The sequence below is a fragment of the Ursus americanus genome, chromosome 21 (genome assembly GCF_024610735.1).
Source record: "Ursus americanus isolate L20-20 chromosome 21, mUrsAme1.1.p, whole genome shotgun sequence".
NCBI lineage: Eukaryota > Metazoa > Chordata > Mammalia > Carnivora > Ursidae > Ursus > Ursus americanus.
The window spans coordinates 52,821,551-52,846,950 of NC_142147.1; the positions used below are offsets into that span (position 1 = coordinate 52,821,551).

The following is a 25,400-nucleotide window of genomic DNA, read 5'->3' on the forward strand; positions in this document are numbered from 1 at the left end:
TCATGTTGCCATCTGGCTTAAAAACCTCCAATGGCTTTCCAATCTCTTAGGGAAAACCAAGAGGTTCCAGGTACATAGGTCTTTCGGTTCCTGGAAAAGGCCCAGCCTTTCCCCATATCAGAGCCTTTGCCTTGTACTTCTGTCTGGAACACTGAGCCCCCAGAAGTTCACTGGGCTGGCCACTTGTCATTCTGTAGGTCTCAGCTCAAATGCCACCTCCTCCCAGAGGTCCTTGATGTTAGTTTCTGCTGAAACAAATTATCACACTTGGTGTCTTAAAATAACATCAATTTACCCTCTTATTGTTCTGGAGGAGGGAAGTCCCAAATGTTGCCACACCGGGCTAAAATAAAGACATGGACAGGAAGGGCTGAATTCCTTCCGGAGGCTCCGAGGGAGAATCCATTCCTGTGCCTTCTCCAGCTCCTGGAGACCACCTACATTCCTACGTTCATGGCCCCTTCCCTCACCTTCAGAACCGGCTCAGCGGCATCTTCCAATATCTCTCTCATTCTCACTGTCCCTCCCACAACTCCTTTTTTTTAAAAAAAATATTTTATTTATTTGAGAGAGAGACAGACAGACATAGCGACAGAGACCATGAGTGGGGAGAAGAGGGAGAAGCAGACTCCCCACTGAGCAGGGAGCGCAATACGGGGCTCGATCCCAGCACCCTGGGACCATGACCTGAGCTGAAGGCAGACGCTTCGGGGACTGAGCCACCCAGGCGCCCCACACCCCAACTCCTTCTTATAAGAACCCTTAAAATCCAGGATCATCTCTCCATCTCGAGATCCTTAATCACACCTGTGAAATCTCACTGCCGTATAAAGCCACATATTCCCAGGTTCCAGGGATTTGGCTGTGGACATCGTGGGGGCGCGGGTGAGGCATTATACAGCCCTCCCACACCCTCCCTGACCATCCAGTATAAATAGGCCCCAACAGTCCCCTTGCCTCCTGCTCTGTGCTCATTTTATTCATATCGTATGTAACCCATTCATCTGCCTCTTTACTGTCGGCCTTCCCCTAGGAGAACAGGAGCTCTGTGAGGCAGGAAATTGTTAAACTTCCTTTCACAAAATACTCACTTGATCAATATTTGTGAAGAAAATGCAAAGCAGCTTGCGTGGATCTCTGTTTCTTGCAAGTGAAAGACCCCCAAAGAGCACACGCGGCAGTGCAGAGGGGAGAAGTGACTTGTTCCTGGCTGCCTGGTCATTCAGGGGGTGGGGAACACCACATACACAGCCCGCTTCTCCTCAGATGCTTTATTTCTGGGACCAAATTTGGGTCAAAGCTGCAGAACAAGGGTAGCCTCTGGGGCTGTGGAAGGAAGCGTGGGGGAAACTGAGGGGCGGCCCACACCTTGGTTCTTCTGGGAAACTGCCTCTAGGACCTGACTGGAAAGACAGGGTCAGCCCAGGGCTGGGGAAGGGGGGGGGCCTGATTCCAGGAGTCTTGGGGAGACGCTGGAGAGAGTGTCATGGTCCTTGCAGGAGTGAGGACGGCGGAGGGTGGGGCACACCAGAATGTGGGGTCCTGGGATGCCTCATGAGTTCGACTGGATGGTGTCCTTGATCCACTTAGTGAATTGGCAGAGGTTGGTGTAGACGCCGGGTCTGTTGGGCTGGGCGCAGGGAAAGTCTCCCCAGGACACGAGGCCCTGTAGGGAGCCATTGCAGACCACAGGCCCCCCGGAATCACCCTGTGGAGGAGAAAGGAGCTCAGAGAGGCAGAGATGTGGGGAGAGAGGGAGACACACAGGTGAAGAAGGGCCAGGGCGGCAGGAGTTCCGTTGGTCCTCTCCCCGCAATGCCACCTCTTCTGTGTGTCTCCCTCACTAGGTCTCTGTGTCCCTATTTGTCTTTCTCTCATCCAGCCTTTGAACACCGTATTTCTTCTGCTGACCACTCCTGCCATGGCTTCCTTTCCCTTCCTCATTCTTCGCCCACCCTTGCCATCAATCCGTCTTGTGCCTAACACCTCACCTTTGCAGAGAGGCAGCTCTTGGCCCCTGAAGGGTGAGGCTTTCTCACCCTGGGCACGACTGACACTGGGTCTAGATCACTGTTTGCTGTGGCGGCCGTCCTGTGCATTGCAAGCTGTTCACCAACATCCTTGACCTCTATGCATTAGATGCCCGGCACCCCCTTCCTCCCCCAGGCACGGCCAGGACAACCCAAACTATCGCCAGGCACTGTCCTGTGTCCCCCGGGGGCGGGCAGGTTGAGGACTGCTTCCTTGGGGTGCCCGTCCTTATCTCCCCAAACTCCTGCAGCTACCCTTTTATAATAACACTCATCAGTCTTTACCGTCATTTCTTACGTATGTTTATGCAAGATACTAGTATCAGTTATAAAGAAATCCAGAGCCCGACTTCTTTCCCTGTTAGCAGTTTCAAGGCAAAAGAGCCTGCCTGCCCGCACCTCTAAATTTCAACCTTCTTGCCATTTGATTTTTCTCGTTATATTTTGTTTAATATCCTGGCAGAGTTTCCTTTGAGAGGCAGTTGGTTAACTGCCCCGAGCTTGGTTCCTCGTCTGTAAAATAGAGCTAATAATAATGACTAAGTGAGGGGCGCCTGGGTGGCTCAGTCGTTAAGCGTCTGCCTTCGGCTCAGGGCGTGATCCCAGCGTTCTGGGATCGAGCCCCGCATCGGGCTCCTCCACTAAGAGCCTGCTTCTTCCTCTCCCACTCTCCCTGCTTGTGTTCCCTCTCTCGCTGGCTGTCTCTCTCTGTCAAATAAATATATAAAATCTTTAAAAATAATAATAATGATGAAGTGAGTTAATGAGCTGATGGATGTGAACCACAGAAAGCAGGGTCCCGCGTTATTATTATTATAGTATTAGTGTTATTACTTTTTGCTCTGAGTGGCCACACCCTGACCACAGGCTGGTATGAAAAGCTAACTGAGGTCTGCAAAATGAAAAACAAGGGCTAAGCTTGGCTCCCGAAAAGCTAGATGGTTTTAAATGCTGACATTTGAGGGGCACCTGCTGGTTCCGTTGGTGGACCGCCCTACTCTTGAACTCGAGGTCGAGTTTGAGCCCCATGTGGGGGGGAGGGTAGAGATTACTTAAAAATAAAAATCTTTTTGACAAATGCTGACATTTGAATGAGATGTGCTTTCTTCTGATAAAAATCCCTCCGCCCACACCTCTATCCGGATGTGTGTGTTTCCTTATTGCATGGGGACAGGGATGATGTCAGGAAGTTGCTATAATCCTCAGGTTTGTAAAATTTGGGGGGAGGGACCCTTTCCCAGCCATCAGAATGGGACAGGAGTGCTGTCTGAGGCCATAGCTTACTTAGCACTGAAGTGTTCGTCCTGCCAGCAGAGAGAGCCTTAGTTTACATCCTTCTAGAACGCTTGAGGGCCTGAATACAGGGAAGGATCCTGATCCCTGCAACAGTTTAATTTTAATTTCTGTCATCCTTAACAGATAGAGCTTCCATGAGGACATAGAGAAGCTCTGTATTGGGAATCAAGGAATATTTGTTGAACACTGGCCCCCACCCATCTCTCCAGGCTCAACTCTAACTGCATCCACTCCCCCCACTCAGTCCCCCAAACGTTCTGTTTTTTTCTGTCCATTGAGCCAGCCAAACTCCTCCCTGCCTCAGGGCCTTTGCACATGCTTTTCTTTCCTTTAACCTTTGCAAGGCTGGCTCCCTTGCATCATTCAGTCTTCAGTCCCTTTTGAATATTGCCCCTCGTCACTCACTATCATAAAACTATGTTTTATTTTCTGCATGCTTTTTATCATTCCCTGAAATTACCCCGTTTATGCATTTTCTTGACCATAGGGCTTTAAAAAAATTATTTTTAAAGATTTTATTTATTTATTTGACAGAGAGAGACAGCCAGTGAGAGAGGGAACACAAGCAGGGAGAGTGAGTGGGAGAGGAAGAAGCAGGCTCCCAGCAGAGGAGGCTGACGTGGGGCTCGATCCCAGGTTTCTGGGATCACGCCCTGAGCCGAAGGCAGACGCTTAACAACTGTGCCACCCAGGTGCCCCTAAAATTTTTTTTTTATTTTTTATTTTATTTTAAGTAATCTCTACACCCAATGTGGGGCTTGAACTCACAACCCTGAGATCAAGAATGGCACGCTCTTCTGACTGAGCCAGCCAGGCGCCCTGACCATTGGGGTTTTTTACCTTTTTGCCCCTCCAGCCTTTCCAACAAGCTTGCAATCAAGCCTCTTTTTTAATATTCTCTTTTTTCAAATACTTGGCAAAGGTTTTTGTTTTCCTTCCTCAAGACAGTTTACTAGCATTTGTCAGAACACTTTTATACTATAGATTTTGTTGGAACAAGATATTTACCTGCCATCTGCTTGAAATTTGCTAAAATAAATAGACAACACTGTGATGTCTATTACATGAAGATTGCCCCCTTAGCTGTGATATCTGTATGCAGTGCACAACCTGCCCAACCATATAAAGCAGACTCGGTCTCTCCCTCTAGACCAGTGCTGTCTAATATGATAGCCAGTAGTCACATGGGGCTCTTGAGTGCTTGAAACATGGCTAGCCCAAATTGAGATATGCTGTCATGTGATGCACACTGGCTTTCACAGACTTACTATTAAAAAAAAAAGAATGTAACATATCTCATTTATAATTGTTTTATATTAACTACATTTTGAAATCATGCTACTTGGAATACGTGGGGTTAAATAGAACTTATTATTCAAATGGCTAACTTTACCTGCTTCTTTTTCACTTTTTAAAATGTAGCTACTGGAAAATTTAAAATGACATGTATGACTCACATTATAATTCTCCTGGCCAGGGCTGTGTTCCCAGCCCTTAGCAAGCTTTCAGCTTACACAGTTGGCACTTGGGGTGTATTCGCAGCATGAATGCCGAAGTCCTGAGTCTTACCTGGCAGGAATCTCTGCCCGCCTTGTCGCCGGCGCAGAACATAGTGGAATCTATCTGTCCTGGATAGGCTTTCCTGCACCTGCTGGTACTTAGCACGGTGATGTTCAAGCACTGGAGGACTTTGGGGAATTTAACTGTCAGAAACACACAGAGGGGGCCACCGTGAGCAACGGAGAAGGATGGGGAGGGGTAGTGCTCGGAGGCAGAGAAGGGGGAGAAGGCAGACACGGGTGGGCATCAAGAGGGACCCGGACGCTCACCATGCGGGCTGCTGGTAGTTCCCCAGCCAGAAACCAGGCATCTGGTCCCAGCCGTGGGACAGTGGGGGGAGATGTTGATGGGCTTAACGGCCTGGGTCTCACGGATTTTTCTGTTCAGTTTGATGAGCATGAGGTCATTGGAGTGGCCGGGATGGGAATAGCCAGGATGGGGGATGGATTTGATCCCCTTGAACAACTGCTGTCCAGCTTCATAAATGGGCGACAGGGAATGGTGGCCGAGACGAATTCTGTAAAATCTATAGAAGATGGTGCAGATTACCAGCCACCCCGACCCCTGTGCCCATATGCAGTGCCGAGCATACCCCAAATCCAGTCCCAACCCGGACTCCACCCCATCCCATCCCCAACCCGAATCCTTTCGCCACACAGAAACCACATCTGCATTCCCAGCCCTGATCTAACCACCCCAACCTGAAATCCAACCACCTCCAACCCCCCCATAACTCTCATCCCAACCCCATCCTCAATCCTACATCCATTTCTGCCCCCAGACCTAACCCATCCCCGTGGATCTCCACCCATCTCCAATTCTCCTGATGGCATCTCCGTTCCAGACCATCAGCATAGGCCTGCCCAGCCCCACAGCCAACCCATTCCCATCCCTGACCCTCGCCCTGATTCTTCACCCACCCCCAACCCATCAACACATGCATCCCCAACTCCAAATCCAGCCATCTCCAGTACCATTCGTAAAGCTAATCCCAACGCCATCTTCAACCCCACAGCTATTTCCAATCCTAACACCACCTTCATCTTGCCCTACCTCACCCCAAACTCGAAAGCCACTCTGAATCACATCTCCATTCCCAACCACTCGACATACACACTCCTCACCCCAAATCCACCGCATCTCTAACTCCCACCCCGCTACCACAACCTTCTCCCCAGTCTAACCCCACTCTCCACCCCAACTCCATCCTTGATCCCATCCCAACTGCACCCCTTTCTCATCCGCGCCCCACACTCACCTCCACGCCCCTGCACCCCGCCCCTGCCCTGTCCAGCCCTGCTCTTGGAGCCCCACTCACGGCTTCCAGCAGTGGGCCGCTGTGAGCAGCCACTGCGGGTTCACCAGCACGGCCCCGCAGTAGAGCTGGTTGGGCTGCAGCAACAGTGCCCCCTGCCACGGCTGGGCGTGCAGTTCGCAGTCGGTCCCATTCACGATGCGGCTGCTGCTGCCCTCCTCTGCCCTGGTGTCCTCCTCGGCCCCAGCTCCAGTGTCCCGGGTGCTTCCAGAGGGCCCAGGGTCGGAGGGGTTCTCACAGGAGGTAACATCATTTGCAAGAACAGGCTCTGGGGGCAGAAAACGGGCGGGGCTTGGGATCGGGGCGGAGCTTGGGCTCAGGGGGTGGGTCTTAGATCCAAGAGGTGGGACCCTCCAGAGGTCATCGGACCCCGTAAAGACTCTTATAACGAGGAGGGGTCGGGCCCAGGGCTTTAGGGGCGGAGTCTGGAGTCTAAGGGTAAGACCTGTGAAGAGGGGCAAGGCTTAGAGCTCAAGGAAAGAGTCCGGGATCAGGGGTTTACGGAACTCTGATGCACTTCAGGGTTCCTGGGAGGGGCTAGAGCTCAGTGGGCGGGGCCAAGGAAGGTAAAGTTGGACCATCCCAGGGGCGGAGCCAAGGTTCAGGGGCTGGAGCCTAGGAATGGGCCCGTGACCAGGGCTTTAGTGGTGGGACCTCGGCTCAAGAAGTGGGGTCAGGCCTCAGCGAGTGAGGTCGGGGCCGGAGGGGGCAGTTTGAGAGGCCAGGGTCACGTGGAGAGATCGAGTCTATAAAGAGCCCTGCCTTAGGGCCAGGAGGTAGGGACCGGGTTTTAGGAGGGGTAGACAGGACCGGAAGTGGACCGTGGCCCAAATGGGGAGAGCCATCGAGGTGGGGCCTGGCTTGCGGGGGTGGGGGGTGCACTGCCCAAGGGGACCCTGACTGTGAATAAAGTCTGGAGTAGCAGTGTGGTTGAGAAAAGGCGGGCAGAGTCAGAGCCCCAGGGCGGAGGGAGAGTTGGGGGAACAGAACCAGGAAAGTGCTCAGCTAGAGGGGCCCGGTGGCGGTGTCGACAGAGCAGAACTGATTTTTTGAATTCTCAAACACGAAGGTACCTCCTGAATCCTCCTGGCAATACCTTCCCCCCTACACACAGACGCAGACACCCCACTCCATCGCCAGTCCCCCATAGTCCGTGTACTCGTTCCTATTCTTGCTGATGACCCACAGATGCCAAGCCCTGGCGCACACGCTCCTGGAAACACGGACGCAACTGCCGTCACCGATAAGCACACACGCACAGTCCCGAGCTCTAAGGCACGCACGCAGTGTCTCAGGGACGTGTACGCGTCTGCAGAGACCAGCACCGCTCCTCTGCACACAGGCACGTGGGCACGGTGACAGTATTATGCTCAGTAAGCCCGGGAGGGCACAGCGCATGTGACCTGGCATCATCCGTCTTCGCACAGCCACCGTCTGAGTGACAGCCACCTCAGCACGCCCAATCCCTTAAGGCAGGGACGGAAACTCCACCCACACCGCTGCCCCATCACACAGACAGTCCCCTATAAACACGCAGTCACTGTCACGCGGACATAGAAAACCTCCAGCCGTCGCACAGCCCAGATAGAGCCACGCATAGCCCTGCCCTCGGCCGCAGTCACGCAGCCCCAACCGTTACCTGCAAACACAGTGGCATGTTTGCACCATAACAAGCACTTGTGTTGCATGCAATCTGGTGACACAGGGACAAGAACTCCAGATACCTTCGGTCACGCACGGTCACGCACATGACGTGCATACAATGACCTGCACAGACACACACGATCCTAAGTGCACACACACCCAGTCCCACAATCACACACACAGCCTCCAAGGTAGTGCACCTGTTACAGACAGTCACTTGATGTGGGGACAGGCACCCCCCACACACACACACAGTGATAGGCACACAGCCACACACAGTCGCCCGGACACGAATACGGACACAGACTCACAGTCACCCTGTCCTGGAGCCGTACCCTATCACAGAGTCTCCCTGGGACAAACACTCCAATGTCCCTCAGACAGTCACCCACAGCCCCACCCACAGTTAGTCGGCAGGCACACAACAGGGGTTCTGGTTACCTGTCACCCCCAGAATCAGGGCTGTGATCAGGGCGCCGACCATCCACGTCCAGGGGTGTCCTGCTGGAACCATGGCCACTGCACCCTGTGGGGAGGACAGAGGGCAGGGAAGCCCGGGTGATTCTGGGGGCCCTTACCCCACCTCCCTTCCTTCCCTGCCCCATTTCCCAGGGCAGAAAGGAACCGCAAGGACACTGCCCCCAACCCAGAGACTACAGATTTCAGAGGAGCAGATATCCGGCGCCCTCCAGTCGGGCAAAGAGAGAGGATCAAGAGAGAGCAGGGGTGCACCGGAGACCAGAGCCAGACGCAGACCCCTCTCCCTCCCTGTCCCCTTCCCCAGGCCTCACCTGCCGAGTCCCCCAGGTAGGGGGTGGGGAACCCGCTCCCCGCTCAGCCACAGACTTCTCAGGCCTGTGCCGTCCTGCAGCCACCTCCTCCTGAGTTATAACCACCCACTGATCCCCGGGGCGCATTCCCAGGGAGTGAGGCGCCCTGCCAGGCCTCAGCAATCACTCCTCCTGCTTCCCCCCACCTCCGCCCCCAGAGCACCCCCCACCCAGTCCCGAAGGCCACTCCCTACTTCCCTGGGTGGGGGGGATGGGGAAGGGTCTCCGCGGGGCTGGCCCACCCTGCCCTGGACTCCCTTCTATCCAGCCTCGAGCTCACGCTTCTCACCAGCTCTGGGCGCTCTTCTTGGTGCCTGGATTTTTCTTTATTTTCCGTGTTCTTCACTCACTCTGCCTCTCTCCATCCCACTTTGTCATCTTCCCATCTTTGTCTGTTCTCAAACTCTTGCAGGCTTGCATCTCTGTGTTTGCTTCCCTCTGAATCTCTCTGAGTCTATCTCAACGTGAGACGTGCCCACCAAGTGTCTCCTTCGGATCTCTCTCTCCACCTTCTGTCTTGGGAATCCCTGTCTCTCTCCCTGTGTCTCCACGCGTCTCTCTCTCTGTCCCTCCCTCTCTGTTTCTCTGTGTCTCTAACCCTCACCCATTATCTGTGTCTCTTGATTCTCTCTCTCTCTCTCTTTTTAAGATTTTATTTATTTATGTGACAGAGAGACAGCCAGCGAGAGAGGGAACACAAGCAGGGGGAGTGGGAGAGGAAGAAGCAGGCTCCCAGAGGAGGAGCCCGATGTGGGACTCGATCCCCTGAACGCCGGGTTCACGCCCTGAGCCGAAGGCAGACGCTTAACCACTACGCTAACCAGGCACCCCTCCCCTCTTTTTAATGCTTCTGAGTGGTGCATACATCAAACATACCTTAGAATTCTGGTCTTAAAAAAAAAAAAAGAATTCTGGTCTTATTTTCCTTTACTTCTCTGCTTTTTTTTTTTTTAACCACTTTGAGGTAGAATTGGGGTACGATAAACTGTGCATGTTTAATGTGTAGGATTTGATGAGATTTTTTTTTTAAGATTTTATTTATTTGACAGTGAGAGACACAGCGAGAGAGGGAACACAAGCAGGGGGAGTGGGAGAGGGTGAAGCAGGCTTCCTGCTGAGCAGGGAGCCCGATGCGGGACTTGATCCCAGAACCCTGGGATCATGACCTGAGCCGAAGGCAGACGCTTAACGACTGAGCCACCTGGGCGCCCCAGGTTTTGATGCGTTCTGACACACATCACCACCGACAGCGAGCATATCCATCACTCCCTTTCTGTGTCTGGGATTCTCAGTCTCTGTCTCTATACCTCAGAGTCTCTCTTGTACCTTTCCTTCTCTGTTTACCTCTCTTTCCTCTGTGACTCTATCCTTCTCAGTCTCCCTCTGTTTCTGTCTCTGCATCTGCACCATTCTGTCCCTCTGTCCCTCCCCCCACCCCCTGTCACTGGCTGCAAGTATCTGTATCTCTGTATCTTTGTGTCCTTCTGTCTCCCTTGCGTTGCATTTGGGGTGGAGAAGACTCAGGCCACTTTGGCAAAGGGATCCCTCCTCCCTCCTCCTGCCCCTCACCCTGGGACTGGTGCCACAGGGCAGAACGGGGTAGGGGTTCAGTCTGGGGGCCCCCTGCAGAGGACTTGGCTGGGCTGGTGCAGCCGGGCGTGGGTGAGAGGGTTGGGCAGGGCCACCTGTAGATGGGGAAAGAGGCCAAGAGGCCAGGATAGGGGGTGGGTGGCTCCTGGCCCTTTGGGAAATGGGGCACTGGGTGGGGATCCCAAAAGGTGGCTTCTGTCTTACCCGTCCTGGGCCATCTGCAGCTGCCTCTCCCGACTTCTTCTCCATTCGGGCTCTTCTTTCTCTCTGAATCCTTCTCTAACTCTATCTCCAAGTTTCTGACCCGCTGGGACGTAGGAGCCAAGCATTTACTCAGCACCTCTCTCCTGAGCAGTCCTGTGTGCCAGACTGAGGTCCCCCCCGGCCCCGTGAACAAAGTGGACAGGGACTCCTGGAGATGCTGCTGTCCTCGTGGAACTCGCATTCCTTGAGGGCAGAACCGAGCCGAATTGCTCATTTCTGTAAGCGGGCACCTGCTGAACCAGAGCCCTTAGGCTGATTTCAGGGTACAGGGGGGAGAAAACTGTTCTGAGGTGTATTTTGATTATCGGGGTTCATAGAGCACACAGGGAAGTGACAAATCCAGCAACCCACTCCTTCCTTAATCTTTCAAGGTTGGCTTGCAACCCTTTTAATTCTAATATGCCTCTTTATTCTAGATCTTTACAGTAATGTTTGGTCTCATTTACAAACTCAGTTAATTAAGTCTCTTCAAACATTGTAACCTACATTTCTATTTTTTTAAAGATTTGATTTATTTGAAAGAGAGAGAGAGAGAGCAAGCAGGGTGAGGGGCAGAGGGAGAAGCAGGCCAGCTCAGGGCTCGATCCCAGGACCCCGAGAAAATGACCTGAGCCAAAGGTAGATGCTTAACCGACTGAGCCACCCAGGAGCCCCTAAACTACATGTCTAAAACCAACACATTCAATCTTCTGGAAGCCCTTCAGTTTTTAGACAAACCTTCCAGAACATTAAGGTGAATTTATACATCTATGCATATGACACGTGTAAATATGACCAATGTAATATTCTTCCAAGTATTCCAGCACTGGCTACAAATTTGGTGTGACTTCAACTGAAAAATCACAGCCCGATGACGCATTTCAAGCTGACGTCAGGAGATTGTCTCTGTAGCAGGTGAAATTCTCCTAGACATTCGAGCATGCAGAGAGTCTGCTTCAAAAACAAGATTCATGTTAAGCCTTGAAACATGACTATGCTTAACTTGAGAAAGTACCAGAATTGAAAGAGGACTGCCCTACAGCCGAGCAGTCAGGACCTGAAACTCTGGCACCAAGCCCTTGGCATTCAAACGCCGCTTGGGGCGGGGGGGCACCTGGGTGGCTCCGTCGGTTAAGCGACTGCCTTCGGCTCAGGTCATGGTCCCAAGGTCCTGGGATCGAGCCCCGCCTTGGGCTCATTGCTCATTGCTCACCGGGGAGCCTGCTTCTCGCTCTCCCCCTGCCTCTCCCCCTGCTGTGCTTTCTCTCTCTCTCCCTCTCTCCATCAAATGAATGGATAAAATCTTCAAGAAAAAAAAATGCCGGCTTGGCCAACTACTCTCTGTGAAACTTTGGGCAAATCACGGAGCCTCTGTGCCTCAGTTTCCCTATCTGGAACATTGGAACAGTACTTAGTGGTACTTAGTTCTTAGTTGTGCTGTGAAGATTAAATGCGTTAATATATAAAGCCCTCAGACCAGTGCCTGGCATGTACTAAGTAAGTGTTTGTTATTCGTCGTATCCCTTAAAGAAGATAATTCTTTCTTCATTAACTGAAGTTGATTTTGCTCTGGACAGGGGTTGACTGGTTCCTCCTGGTGACTCTGGTGCATTTCGTGGCCCTGTTTACCATCTAAAACCTTTAGAAGGGATTGGTGAAGGCGGGCCCAGGCTCTTCACATGACTTAGTATTTCCACACACACATAAAAATCAGCCACTCCCTTCCATCCCATGGCTTGATCAACTTTCACCTTACTTCAGTTCTTAAGACATGTGCTTTTCCTCCAAATCCGGAGATCTTTGCAACTGAGGGACTCCGTTCTTTTAAAATACTCCCTCTGTCTTCAGACCACATAACTCTCCCGTCTCAGAATGACACACGATTGACCCTAAACATCTAGGATGTGTTTGCTCTGTTTCATAAAGTCTGATTTCTTTCTACGCTGCCCTGGGCAAAAATATGGTTGCAATAAATATCGAAACTAATGAATTGTTGTCTCCGATCCTCCCTCTGTTCCCAAATATTTCTTTGCTCCTAAATCCAGCCCCTATGTAAGGCTGTCTTTTCCCTCTCTCTCTCTCTCTCTCTATCTGGAAGCCCCTAACTGTCCCCCTTGCCTTCCTTCCTGGGAGGACCCCTGGCTTAGAAGATATTGTGCCTTCCTCACAGATGATGCAGTGTCCCTTCTCTGAGGACAGGGACAGCCCTGGGCCTTGGGGGTAGAGGCACGTACATCAGTTAGGGACCGTGCGTGGTGCATGTCTGTGGGAGCAGCCGTAGGGCCTTGCCCATTTGGGCCTGTCTGCTCCCCTCATTTCTCTGGGGAACTCCAGCCTCTTCTCCTCCCTGCCCATTGCTGTCCCCTCGAATGGACTGCAGCAAGATCTTTCTAGTATGCAGATCGGACCCTGTTGTTTTCTCAAGGCCAAGTGCTTCTTCCTGGCACTCAAGGTCGGCACCATCGTCCACTGACCTACGCTTCCAGCCATCCCACCCCCTTCTCCCACCTCAAACCCCGGCTCCACCATCCTGGCTGATTTGCCATCTCTGGGGCACACCAGGTGCTCTCACATCCCCAGGACTTTCTACAGGTTGTCCCCTCTATGACCATGAACGTCATCAACCCAACCCTCTCCATACCGTGACTTCATAGGCAGCCGCCTTCTCCTGACCACCTGGTCCCAGCTCAGCCCCCTTCTTTCCCTACACTGTCACTTCAACCTCCTCCCTGGCCTCCAGTCTCTCCCCTTTGGTCCATCCCGTACAAGGTCCCAGCGCTGCTCTTGCTCACAAGCCTTCCATGGCTCCCCACTGCCCTCAGGAGAAAGTTTCGTCCTCTCAACCTGGGGTCTGACGTCCTTTGGGATCTAGGCCCTGCTCTGCTCTCCCACCTTCTCTTCCACCCCCTACCCACACAGTGTGGTCTCCCAGCCCTCTCCCCCTACGTCTTTCACCTCTACAAAAGGGGTTTAGGGGAGAGAGCCACCGTGAAGGCTAGCACAAGGTGGAGTGCTTACGGATGTCTTCCTGGAGGGGAGGAGAAATGAAATTGAGGAGTCAAAGGGAACTAAGAATATCTAGACTTGAAAGAGACAGACGTGGGATAAAAGCAAAAGCACCGCTAAGAATAAAATCCGCTCTTTATTGCTCAAGCGAGTGTGCCAGGCACTGTTGTATGTGTTCACACGTTGGAAATCTTGAATCCTCCCAATGACAACTACCGCCCTATGAGGAACCTACTATTATTATCTTCATTTTACAGATGAGAACATCTACACAGTGAGGGGAGGCCCTTCCCAAGGGTGCACAACCAGCGAGGGGCAGAGCTGAGATTCCAACCCAGGTTTTGCCGGACTCGTGACCACTCCCCTGTAGGACGAAGTAGAGCCCATGGAATAACCAGGGACGGAGAGATGCTTGGAAGGGGTGTTCCTGTATTTTCTTAGTGATGGGGTAAGACCTTAGCCCACGTACCCACTTGCCCCCCGTGATGCAAGGATGGGACTGGGGTAAAACCAGGGTGAATCTGTACGGTCACGTCACTGCTTTTATTAAGCATTAAGGGTTGGATCTATGCAGGTGGGGGGAAGGCAAAGTCTTGGTCAGAGATATTCTGGAGCCAACAAGTGGGGGCCACAGGTCAAGAGTCAGATGTCACATGTCAGGGTTAGTTCGCCTGAATGGTCTTCCGGATCCAGTGGCCGTATCTGCAGACGTCGGTGTAGACTCCTGGCTTCTCCTTGGATCCACAGGGAACATTCCCCCATGACACAAGGCCTCGGAGACGGTCTCCACACACCAGCGGACCCCCAGAATCGCCCTGTGGGAAAGAGGGAGAGAATCAGTTACAGGAACACACAGAGAGAAAAGAAAGACAGAGTGACAGGGCCGCCTAGCTGGCTCAGTCAGTACAGCATGTGACTCTTGATCTCAGGGTTGTGAGTTCAAGCCCTGCATTGGGTGTAGAGATTACTTAGGAATAAAATCTTTAAAAAAGAAAGACAGACAGGGAGACAGAAGGACACATAGAGTCATGTAGAGAGGGAGAGACACTCAGAGATGGATAGACTTGGGGACAGAGAGACAGACACACACACAGTCACAGATAGGGAAATAGAGAGTCTGAGGGAGGGAGACTCAGAAACACAGAGAAATAGAGAACACCAAGATCCAGAGAGGTGTGGATAGAAGAAAAGAAAAAGAATAACGCTAGGAGCAGAGACTGAGAGCCTTGTGTTGGGCCCCCCTCTCAGGGGGGAGCCTGCTTCTCCCTCTCCCTCTGCTGCTCCCCCTGCTTGTGCTCTCTCTGTGTCAAATAAATTAAAAAAACATTTTTTTTAAAGGAAGAAGAACAGAGACTGAGAGGTGTGGAGAGAGGCAGAAGTCCAGAGTGAGGTGGAGACAGAGAGAGAGATAGAAAAAAATATACATATACGTAATATATATTTATATATTATATATTTATATATAATATAATATATTTATATATTTATATGTAATATATATATTTATATATATTTATAAATATATATAATAAAACATTGAGTGCATGGTATTACATTTGTATTACATAAGCATTATATTTATATAAATCTATTCATATCATAGCTATGTTTATATATGCCAATGTACATGTAAAGAGACAGAAGGAGAGAGAAAGAGACCTAAGAAAGAGAATGAACCTCCAGTTACAAGGTAAGTACCGGGGATGTAATGTGTAGCATGGTAACTGTAGTCAACACCGCTGTGTGGCATCTACGAAGGTTGTTAAGATAATACATCCTAAGAGCTCTCATCACAAGGAACGAAAATTTTTCTTTTCTGTTTCTTTGCTTTGCTTTCTCTTCTTATTGAGTCTACACGGGATGTTGGGTGTTAACTGACTGCGGGAATCGTTCCGCACAAACGGAAGTCCAACATCACGCTATACACCTGAAACTTCTACACTGATGTATGGATGCTGATGGATTCTCAACAAAACTGGGGAGAGAAAAGTTGCTATGTATCACTGTTCTTAGCTCTGTCTCTTTCTCCCTCTTGATAGGTCTCTTCAGGTCCGTCAATGCACTGGAGTAAATTTTGGCATAAACAGGAGAGACCCAGTGGATGATGGGGAATCAAAAAAACCCAACTTAAAGGAAGCATTTGGGAGTGGGGATGGAGCCCTGTCTCTCCCCAGCTGTGGTCCGCCCGCCTCCAGAGCTTGGTCATGTCCAACAGGACAGTCCCCTGTGTGAGGAAGGACAGTTCCCTCACACCATCTGCCTCCTTGCTGTGTCTCTCTGGTTCTTGATCTCTCTATCTCTACGCTTGTCTCTGCGTTTCCTGTCTCTGCCGGCTGTCTTTATATCTCTGCCTGCTCCTCGCTGTGTCTCTGAATGTCCAACTGAGACTCTCTCCCTGGGATTCTCGCCCAGCATGTCTCTGTAAAGCTCTGTCTGGGTCTGTGTGTTTCTCTCTTCCTGTCTCTGTTCTTGGCTATGTAACGGGAAGGTCCTGGTGGCCTCACCTGGCAGGAATCCTTCCCATACTTCTCATCTCCGGCACACACCATGTTCTGGGTGATCTGGCTGGGGTAGGCACGCTCACACTCCTCACGGGACACCAGGTGGATGTATGCACACTGGATGGTGTTAGGGAAACCACCTGCAGAGAGAGATGGGCCAGGCTAACTTCGCAGCCTGTCCTTCCCACGTCCTCCCCAGTGATCTTCCAACCTCTTTAAGTTCTCTCTTCCCTACTGGTCCCTATTTCCCACTGGTTTCCTTCTTCCTATTTGTCTTTCATTCATAAAAGCCCATTTCCTTTGGCCCTGACTCCTGATTGGTCCCTCTTTACATCATTCTTTCCTCCCATTGGCCTGTCTTCCTCATTAATTGCCCCTCCTCTACTAGTCCTCATTCCTTATTGGTTTTCCCTTTCTCTCAGGTCCTGCCTCTACTTGTCTCTTTCACTGGTCCCACCTTCTTCAGTAGTTCCAGCTCACCTCTAGATTCTCTTCTATTAGTCTCTCCTCCACCCTTTCATCCTTCATTGGACCCTTCTTTCCTGTTGATTCATCCTGATTGGCCAACACTTGACCATTGGTCCTTTCGTAACTGGTCCCATTTTCTTCCATTGGTTCTCCCTTCTTATTGGGCCTTAATCCAGAGGTCCACCCCCCTCGTTGGTCCTTTCCTCAATGAGCCCGTCCTCCCCCATAGGTTCTCCCTTCCTATTCGCCCTTCTTCCAATGGTCCATCTTCCTTTTTTGGCCCTTCACTCAGTGACCCAACTACCTTCCATGGTTCCTGTTGACCTACTGGACTTGTTCCTACACCAGTCCCTCCTCTAGTGACTCCTCTTGACCACTGACCCTTCCTCAGTTGGTTCCTCCCCATTATCTCTCTCCACCCCATTTGCACTCTCAATTCATATCTTTCAGTTGCTGCCCTGCCTTATTAATCTCTCTTCTTCCATTAGTCCCTCCTCCATTATCTCTTCTTGATCATCTGTGCATCCTGATTGGTCCCTTTCCATCATTGGCCTCCTTCTTGATTTGAATCTCCCCACTGACCCTCCCTCTTCATTGATCCTTCATCTTACGGCCTATCTCTCCATACCATTCACCCATGGGTCTACTTTCTCCACCGGCTGTTCATTCGTTCCCTCAACTCCCATATTTGCCAATCCTCCCCACTGACACACTGCCCTATTGGTCCTCACTATTAGCCCACCTCCTCCATAGCTTGCCCCCCACTGACCTGCTTCCCCATCACCCTCCCCCTACTGACCATCTGCTGTCTTGCCCCAGCCTAGGATGTGGCAGCTGCTGTGGTTGGCTGAGCAGTCCTCCTCCAGGGAGAGGGGCTGGATGCGTTCAGAGAATTTGGCCGGTCGAGCCAGGCGCAACAGCATGATATCCTGGTCGTGAGTGGCAGCATTGTAGCCAGGGTGGGCCACGGCCCTGAGAACAGAACTCTGCTCCTGGAAACTCTCCCTTTGCTGAAGGTTGTGCTTCCCCAGGTAAACCTGAAGATTCCTGGGAAAGAGGAGGGCTGGGTCTTACCTGGAGCCCTTGGGCTGCAGCTGAGACTCCAGAAAGGGCTGCGAAGGGAGATGGGGGTGGCCTGGTGTACCATGAACCATCTGGCCTGTTCTCACAATCTTCCCAGCTCAGAAAAGGACAACTTCATCCTTCCAGAATAACCTTGGAGACTATTCTTGACTCTCTTTGTTTCATGCCTCACATCCAAGCTGCCCAGAAGTTCTTTTGGCTCTCCAAAGTATATCCAGGATGTGACCACTTCTCACCTCCCCCACTGCTACCATTTTGGTCTGGAGCCATCATGTCTTACTGGGACTATGGCAGTAAGCACCTCACTGGACTCCTTGTTTCTGTGTTTGCCCCTCCACAGTCTATCCTCCACAAAACAACCAGAGAAATTTTAACAACATAAAATATCCCACCTCCTCTTGTCCCTCCTCTGCTCCGAACCCTTCCATGACTCCCATCTCACTCAGAGTAAAGGCTGAAGTTTTCACCCTGGCCCACAAGGTCCTGCACATCCTGCCCCCATCACCTCTCAGATATCCTCCCACTCTCTTCCTCTCTCCTTTTGCTCCAGGCACACCGGCTTCCCACCTTGCATGAGTCATCCTCTCACCCCAGGGCCTTTGCACTGGCTCTTCCCTCTGTCAGTAACTCTTTCCCCCACATACCTGCATGGCTTCCTCCCTCACCTCCTTCAGATATCACCTTCTGCGTGAGGCCTTCCCAGATGATCCAATTAAAATGCAAATATCTACCCTACCAGGCAAGTCCTTTCTCCCTGTTTTCTTTGTCATCCAAGAATCTACCATCACCATCTGATATACTATCTTTGTGTTGTTAAATATTTACTTATTTTATTGTCTCTCCTCCTACCATAGCAACACTGTCCAATAGAACTTCCTCAATCAGGCAGCTGTTTGATATGGTGGCCACTAGACACAGGCTGCTCCTGAGCACTTGACGCATGGCTCCTGGATTTGTCATCTCATCGCATTTTTCTTAATGTAAATTTAATTGGCCAATTGCCCATTTTTGGCTACAGCATCAGGCAGCACAGCTCTAGAATATCGAGATGGGATTTTGGTCTTGTTCATCCTCAGGGTCTAGACCTGTGTCCATCATATTTATGATAGACATCCAACAAATATTTGTGAAATGGATCAAAGAGTCACTCCCTTGCTCAAAATTCTCCCGTGGCTCCCCATTGCCCTTGGAATAAAACTCATTCCACCATCCTCTGCCCTGCTGCGAACTGGTAACTTTCTTTGAACACTCCAGATCGTTTCAACCTCAGGGACGTTGTCTCTGCATTTCTTCTGCTCCGAATGCTCATTCCCCCTTCTTCCTATGTCTACCCTTTCCCGTTTTCCATGCCTCAGCCTGGACTTCATCTCACCAGAAGGTCCTTCCTAACACCTCCTCCATCTAAATTAGCAGGTACTCTGTTCTTTTCGCTCAGGAAGCCATCCCTGTTCTTTTCCTTCACTGGACTTAGGGTGATTTGTAATTATATGATTTTTTGAGGGCTCATTTGTTAAATGACTATCGTTCTGTGCCTTTCTGCTCCTGTGTTCCTAAGGGCAGAGACTGTGTATTTCTCTCATCCACTGTTGAATCCCCACTGCCCAGCTCTGGCACTTAGCAGATGCTTTGATCAGTGTGCACCAAATGGATGAATGAGAATAGTGGGAGTGAAGCCGAGTTTCCCCAAGCACGGGGGTGGGGGTGGGGGAACCATCATGAGGTCCTGGAGTCCATAACCTTGCATGATTAGACCCCTCCCCCCACACTAGGAAGTGGCACATGTTGATTTCCAAACACTTGAGTTGCCACTTACTACTTCTCTGAGCAGTATTCTCATCTGCAAAATGGGGCCAGGAGTCCCTTTTGTGGAGATTCCAGGAAATGTATATAAACTGCTTACCTCAGCGCCGGGCTGATAGTTAGCGTTGAACAAAATGGCAACTGTTAACCTAACTAGTGATCATTAGTGCCCTGAGGATTAGACCTGGTCCCTCTGCTTTTCTACCTATGCCCGCTTTTTGAATGATCTCATCCCGTCCTGTGTTTAAATACCACTTATTTGTGGATGACCCCTTGATGTTTACCTCCAGGTCTGACCTCTCCTCTGGGCACCAGGAACCTACCCTCATGTTTCTTGGACGTCTCCCTGGTATCTCAGACTCACCTTGGCTAGAGCAAATGCTGACACTCCTTTGCCCATATCCAAACTGGTTCTATTTCCCTCTCCCCTGGCTCACAGAGACACAGCAGAACATTCACTCGTTTGAGTCAAATCCCTGGCGGTCAGCCCTGCTGCTTCCATCCCACATCACCGAGTCCTGCTGGTCTCAAAACACCTCCCAAAGTTTTCAACTATCCTTCATCCCCTGGTCCAAGCCAACGTCCTAGGTCATTCTATGTGCATGCATCCCTTCATCTCCCCTTGCCCAGCCCACTTTCCTTGCTCAGCTGGGATCCTGCTTCTCCCTCTGCCGGCCACTCCCCCTGCTTGTGCTCTCTCTCTCTCTCTGTCTGACAAGTAAATAAATAAATAAATGAAATGTTTTTTAAAAATGTAAATCACATACTGCTGCTTCCCTGACTGAATTTTTCCAGTGGTTTCCCACCTCACTTAGATTGAAATCCTTCACTCCATCGCTGTCTACAGGGCTCTGCACTGTCTGATTCCCCAGTTAGAAGGTCAGTTCATAAAAGCAGCAGTTTTGCTTGTTTTCTTCACTGCTATATCCGGGGCCTCAAACCGTGCCTGATGGATATTTAATGCTCAGTTAAGTACTGGCCAGATGAACCTGGTTGTCAGATGGCCTCGTGCTGGGACAGGGGGATGTGTGTGTCACTTTATGCCTGAAATCTGTAAGACACCCCCGGGGTCCCATGGCAACCACGCCTCACTCATGGCATGGAGACTCACGGTTTTTTGCAGTGGGCCGCGGTGAGGACCCACAGCGGGTGAATGAGGACCCCTCCACAGAGCAAGTGACCTGACGTGTAGAGGGCAGCTTGGTAGGGGTGAGACGTCTGCTCACAGGGTCCACCGTGCAGCACCTTATTCTGCTCCTCTGCCCAGGCTGAGAGAGGAAAGGTCTGAGTCAGGGAGGAGGTCTGGAGACACCAGGCAAATCCCCCATTGTGAACCCCAATGCCGTCCCATTGTTCCAGGTCATCTCCTCCCCACCCCCATCCTCAAATTCTTCCCCACCTTCCAGACCACCTCCCGCCCTTTTCCTGTCTGCACCCCCATCCCTAACCTAGCCCCCCACCTGCTTCCTCCTCACTCCAAGCCTACCCCACCTCCATACCTGTGTGAATCCCCCTCCCCAATTCCAAACTTTCCCATCAGCAGCCCCTACCTGCCCCCCCCCACTGCCCCACCCCACCCCCTTTCTTCCCACCTGCAGCCATAAGGATCAGGGCTACGATCAGCTTCTTCATGCCCATTCCTGAGAAGGGAAACCAAGTGCTCTTCAGTTCCTCTCTCTGACCCCCTCAAGGCCCCTCCTTATCCTCCCCTTCCCCAGCCTCCACGCTCTCCTGACCCTTGACCTCCATCCTTCCCCTGGCCTCTTGTCACGCTAACCATGTCTTCCGTTCCCATGAAGGCCCCATGAAGGCAGGTTGAGTAAGAACCCAGAACCACGCATGGTGGTCTGTGGTTCACATTCTGCGTCTCTTACTTCTCTGGGCTCCAGGGTGCCTACCTGCCGACAGGAGGGGATGGCCCAGGAGGGGTCCGGACCTTCTTCCCTCCCCATGGGATTTTTCTTCTGTGCTCACTGTGTCACTCACCCCCGCACCTGGAGGTTCTGGGGTGCAGTGTGATCTTACCTGCTGGGGGCTGGCTGCCTGGGGGTCCAGAGGACTCCTGGCCGAGGAGTTCTTGGGTTGGGATGGGGACAGCACGTGTCACAGGCAGACAGACACAGGAGCAGAGAGAGTCAGGAATGCAGGGAGTTGTGGGGAGAGACAGGACCCTGAAAGCAGAGAGGATGCCCAGGAGCCAGAGCCGGAGAGACAGACCGCAGAGGATGTACGGGCTGTGGGGCCCAGGCTAGACAGACACCTGGGCTTCCTGGCCTCCCTGGAAGAGGCTGTTCCTGTCCACAGACACTCCTGGTGCTTCCTTTTAACCCCTGTCTCCCCAGGAGGCCGCCCCACCCTTTCCTCCTCACCCAGACCTCCCACACACATTCCTTGCATCCCCATATCCCCGTGGCTCTGCTCCTGGTGACCCCTGACCGGCCTTCCAGGGAGGGGAGCGCCAGTCCCTGAGTGCACTGGGGGCCTGGACTCCTGGGTCTGAGGGAGGAGGGGAGGGGGCCTAGAATTCTAGACCTTCAGGAGAAGGACCTGGGCACCTGCACTTTGGAGTCTAAAGGAGGAAAGATGGGTGCTTGTTCTCAGTCCCTAGACTTCTAGGTCCTTGAGCAAGAAGGGATCTGAGGACCAACACCCAGGCAAGCGAACAGTGTCCCCTGGCATGCAGGAATCCCCTCACCTCTGTCTGTGAGCATTCTAGGCCTGCAGACTCCTGGGTCTGCTGCCTTCGGGCACTGAAAACCAGGCCACATGGGTCAGTGGGGTTGGGGTGATTCACGCACCTGCCCGTAAGTCCCTCTGTGGGTGCTGACGACCTCCGTGTCCCCACCGTAGCCAGCAAGCCAGTGAGAAAGCATGTGTCACCAAGCTGGCACTCGCCCCTGCCCTGGGCTGGGGTGCGGCCCAGCGCTGTGGGGAAAGGGGCCTCAAACAATCGGGCTTTGTCCACCCCCAGCACCCAGTGCCATGCTCCCAGCAGCTCCGTTTCTCAACCTCTCTTCCGGGCAGGCGGGCGGCTGTGTCAACAGCTTCCCTTTGTCCCTTTCTGACAGTCCTGTGGCTGTCCTTTCATTGTCTACCCACTTCTGCCGGATATCAGAACATTTGACAGTCCTGGTCCCCCTGCTCCAAGCCTGCCCACCTGTGAGGTCTCACTGTCCACCTCTGTCCCTGGCCGTGGTGGGGGTGTCTGCACACCTCTCTCTCTCTCTCTGTCTCTCTCTCTCATGTTTTCCTGTGCTCATCTCAGGCTCTACTTGTGTCTCTGTCTCTCTGCCCTTTTCCCCATCTCTCTCTGTCTTCCTCCCAATTCTCCGACTCTCTGTTGACATTCTCTACGTCTCCGTGTGCTTATCCTCCCCTGGCTTCCCCTGCATTTCCAGGAGAAGCATACGCTTCTGCCCAGAAGCGGAGTTAGGCCCCTGGGGAGCCAGAGGGATGGTGTGGGGAGCAGTGGGGAAGCCAGTGGGACACGGGAGGGTTTCCCATGAGATGCAACACTTAGGAAGAGACTTGGAAACAAGCAGGAACGCAAGAACACTTGAGAGCAATGTGGGAGTGTGAGATGGGGGCCCTGGCAGTTATGGAGAGATCCAGGAGGATTTGAGGAGGTGCCTGCAAAGTTGGACCCCAAAAGCTGTGCCCAGTGTTGGGTGTTGGTCAGAAGCAAGGTGAGAAGGCCTGGCGTGTGGCGGCCGCGGGGAAGGAGATGAGGATGGACGTGGTGAGCACCGGGCACGAGAAGGAGCATGCAAGGAAGTCACGGGAGATAAGGACAACCCATATCAGTAATGTCCATCTCAGTAGCAGCTCGGGCCCGGCACTGGGGGATGAACATCAATATTTGGCATTCGACATACTCTAGGGCTGTTCCCCTGCCTCCAACCTCCCCCAGGCCCTTCACATTCACGTTCCCACTGAACTCGGCATCTTCTCAGAACCCACCATCCTCCCAGACACCAGGCTGCCTTGCTTACAGCCCGGCCCACCATCTCCTCTCCGTCCCCATGACCCTAGCCCCAGCTCAGACCTGATCTTCTCCCACCTGGACCATCACCCTGGGCTCTTGCCCCTTCTCTGTATCCTTCACCTGACCCCAGAGGGGGCTTCCTGCACCCAGAGCTGACCCTGCTCCTCTCCTGCTCATAGCTCTGCCCTGGCTCCCCCATCACTCCGGGGCAAAGTCCCAGCCCCTCAGCCAGTGTTGGAAGACCTTTGGCATCCACAGCAGCCCTGGTCAACAGAAATACATTGCCAAGTACACATGCACTTTTAAAATTTCTAGTAGCCACGCTTTTTTTAAATAGTAAAAGAGTGGGATTCCTGGGTGGCTCAGTCAGTTAAGCTGCTGACTCATGATCTCAGCTCAGATCTCAATCGCATGGTCATGAGTTCAAGCCCCGTGTTGAGCTCCATACTGGGCATGGAGCCTACTTAAAAAATAATAATTAAAAAACAGTAAAAATAAAAAGAGAGAGAGAGAAACAGAAGTTCATTTTAGTATTTCCTTTAACCCAATACATCCAAAATCGCAATGTGAAATCAAAATAAGAACATTTTAAAGATAGTTTGTCATCTTATTTTGCACGTCGTAAATGTTTGGACTCCGGTGTGATTTCCACTCACAACACGTGTCAGTTGAAACTTGCCACATTCCACGAGTCAGGAGCCACCGCGGCGAGCAGCTGCCACATTGCACAGCCCTGCTCTGCCCACGGGTCTCATGCCCCAGCCATGAAGATTGCTCTCTCACCTCTGGGCCTCGTGCATGCTATTCCCCCTCTCCAAATGCTCTTCTCACCTTCTCCTGACCACAACTTGTCCTTCAAGTCTTTGCTTAGCCATCGTCTCCTTCAGGAAGCCTTCGCTTGAACACCACCCAACTTCCACCCCCTGCAGTTGGGTTAGTCACTCTCTCACCCGAGTTCCCACAGCAGGTGCGTCCTTCAAGACGCCTTGCACCGTGAGCATCTGGATCCGTGTCCGTCTCCCCCCACTGCACCGTGAGCTCCTTGAGGGCAGGCGCTGAGGCTGACTCACCCCCGCTCCGTGTCCCAAGTGCCCTCACGGGACCTGAGGAAGGCTTAGGAAATGTTGACCAAATGACTAAATGTCTTCATTACACCCACTCCCATTTTACAAAAAAAGAAAACTGAGACTCAGAGAAGGAAGTTACTTGCTCCACATCCAACAGCCAGGAAACGGTGGGACCTTTTGGACTGGAACTCAACTTCCAACACGGAGGCGGACGTGGCCCATCTTTGGGTGTCCCTTAGCACAATGGGGGATAGGAGGGTTCGGGAGGAGTTGTTGAGAGCCTCATGGGGAAGGAGGGAGGTGATAGGTGGGGAGGGACTCCGCCTCTAAGAACCTCTAAGAGAGAGAATGAAGTCCCCAACTGCCGGCCTTTGCCAGTGACCTTTATGGTTTTGCCCTTGCCACGTGCCACACGTCAGGATTTACGGGATATTTTTCCCAACATTGATATGCTCCACAAATGCCTTCAATAAAGAAAACGTGGTATAAGAGCACTTTGTGAGAGTGTAAGCAGGAAAAAGTGCCAGAAATCACTATCATACGCAAACAAGGCAGCATGGAACTCCACAGCAAAAACTACCGATGTCCTGCATGGTGACTAACGTAACATAATACAAAATAAATAAATAAATAGAGTCTTCCTCACCTTCTTTTTTTTTTTAAGATTTTATTTATTTATTTGACAGAGAGAGAGACAGCCAGCAAGAGAGGGAACACAAGCAGGGGGAGTGGGAGAGGGAGAAGCAGGCTCCCAGCGGAGGAGCCCGATGTGGGGCTCGATCCCAGAACGCCAGGATCACGCCCTGAGCCGAAGGCAGACGCTTAACCGCTGTGCCACCCAGGCGCCCCTTTTCCACACCTTCTAATCTAAAGTTAAAAAAAAAAAAAAAAGAAAGAAAGAAAAGAAAAGAAAAGAACCAAAACTCACTGAAAGCTTATTCTGTGTCAGTTAAATTTATTTAACCTTCATAAAAGACCTGGG

The 25,400-nt window shown here is 51.8% G+C and overlaps 2 protein-coding genes across 3 annotated transcripts; both read right to left on the minus strand.

Moving 5' to 3' along the window:
- Positions 1–1,283: 1,283 nt before the first annotated feature.
- On the minus strand, positions 1,284–8,359 carry KLK5 (kallikrein related peptidase 5). The gene is made up of 5 exons (XM_045775201.2): positions 8,287–8,359; positions 6,205–6,469; positions 5,156–5,412; positions 4,896–5,029; positions 1,284–1,708 (listed from the first exon to the last, which is right to left on the minus strand). The coding sequence occupies exons 1-5, from the start codon at positions 8,357–8,359 to the stop codon at positions 1,553–1,555; spliced, it is 885 nt and encodes a 294-aa protein (XP_045631157.2). The 3' UTR covers positions 1,284–1,552.
- Positions 8,360–13,631: 5,272 nt separating this feature from the next.
- Positions 13,632–22,264, minus strand: KLK6 (kallikrein related peptidase 6). 2 transcript variants are annotated; one of them, XM_045775126.2, is made up of 7 exons: positions 22,165–22,264; positions 21,392–21,442; positions 20,959–21,006; positions 20,478–20,634; positions 17,283–17,530; positions 16,019–16,155; positions 13,632–14,329 (listed from the first exon to the last, which is right to left on the minus strand). In XM_045775126.2, exons 3-7 carry the CDS (start codon positions 21,002–21,004, stop codon positions 14,177–14,179), a joined length of 741 nt encoding a protein of 246 aa, XP_045631082.1. In that variant the 5' UTR covers positions 21,005–21,006; positions 21,392–21,442; positions 22,165–22,264; the 3' UTR covers positions 13,632–14,176. The 2 variants fall into 2 exon arrangements, with proteins under 2 accessions (XP_045631082.1, XP_045631081.1); XM_045775125.2 differs by having other exon boundaries at positions 21,392–21,537.
- Positions 22,265–25,400: the final 3,136 nt, after the last annotated feature.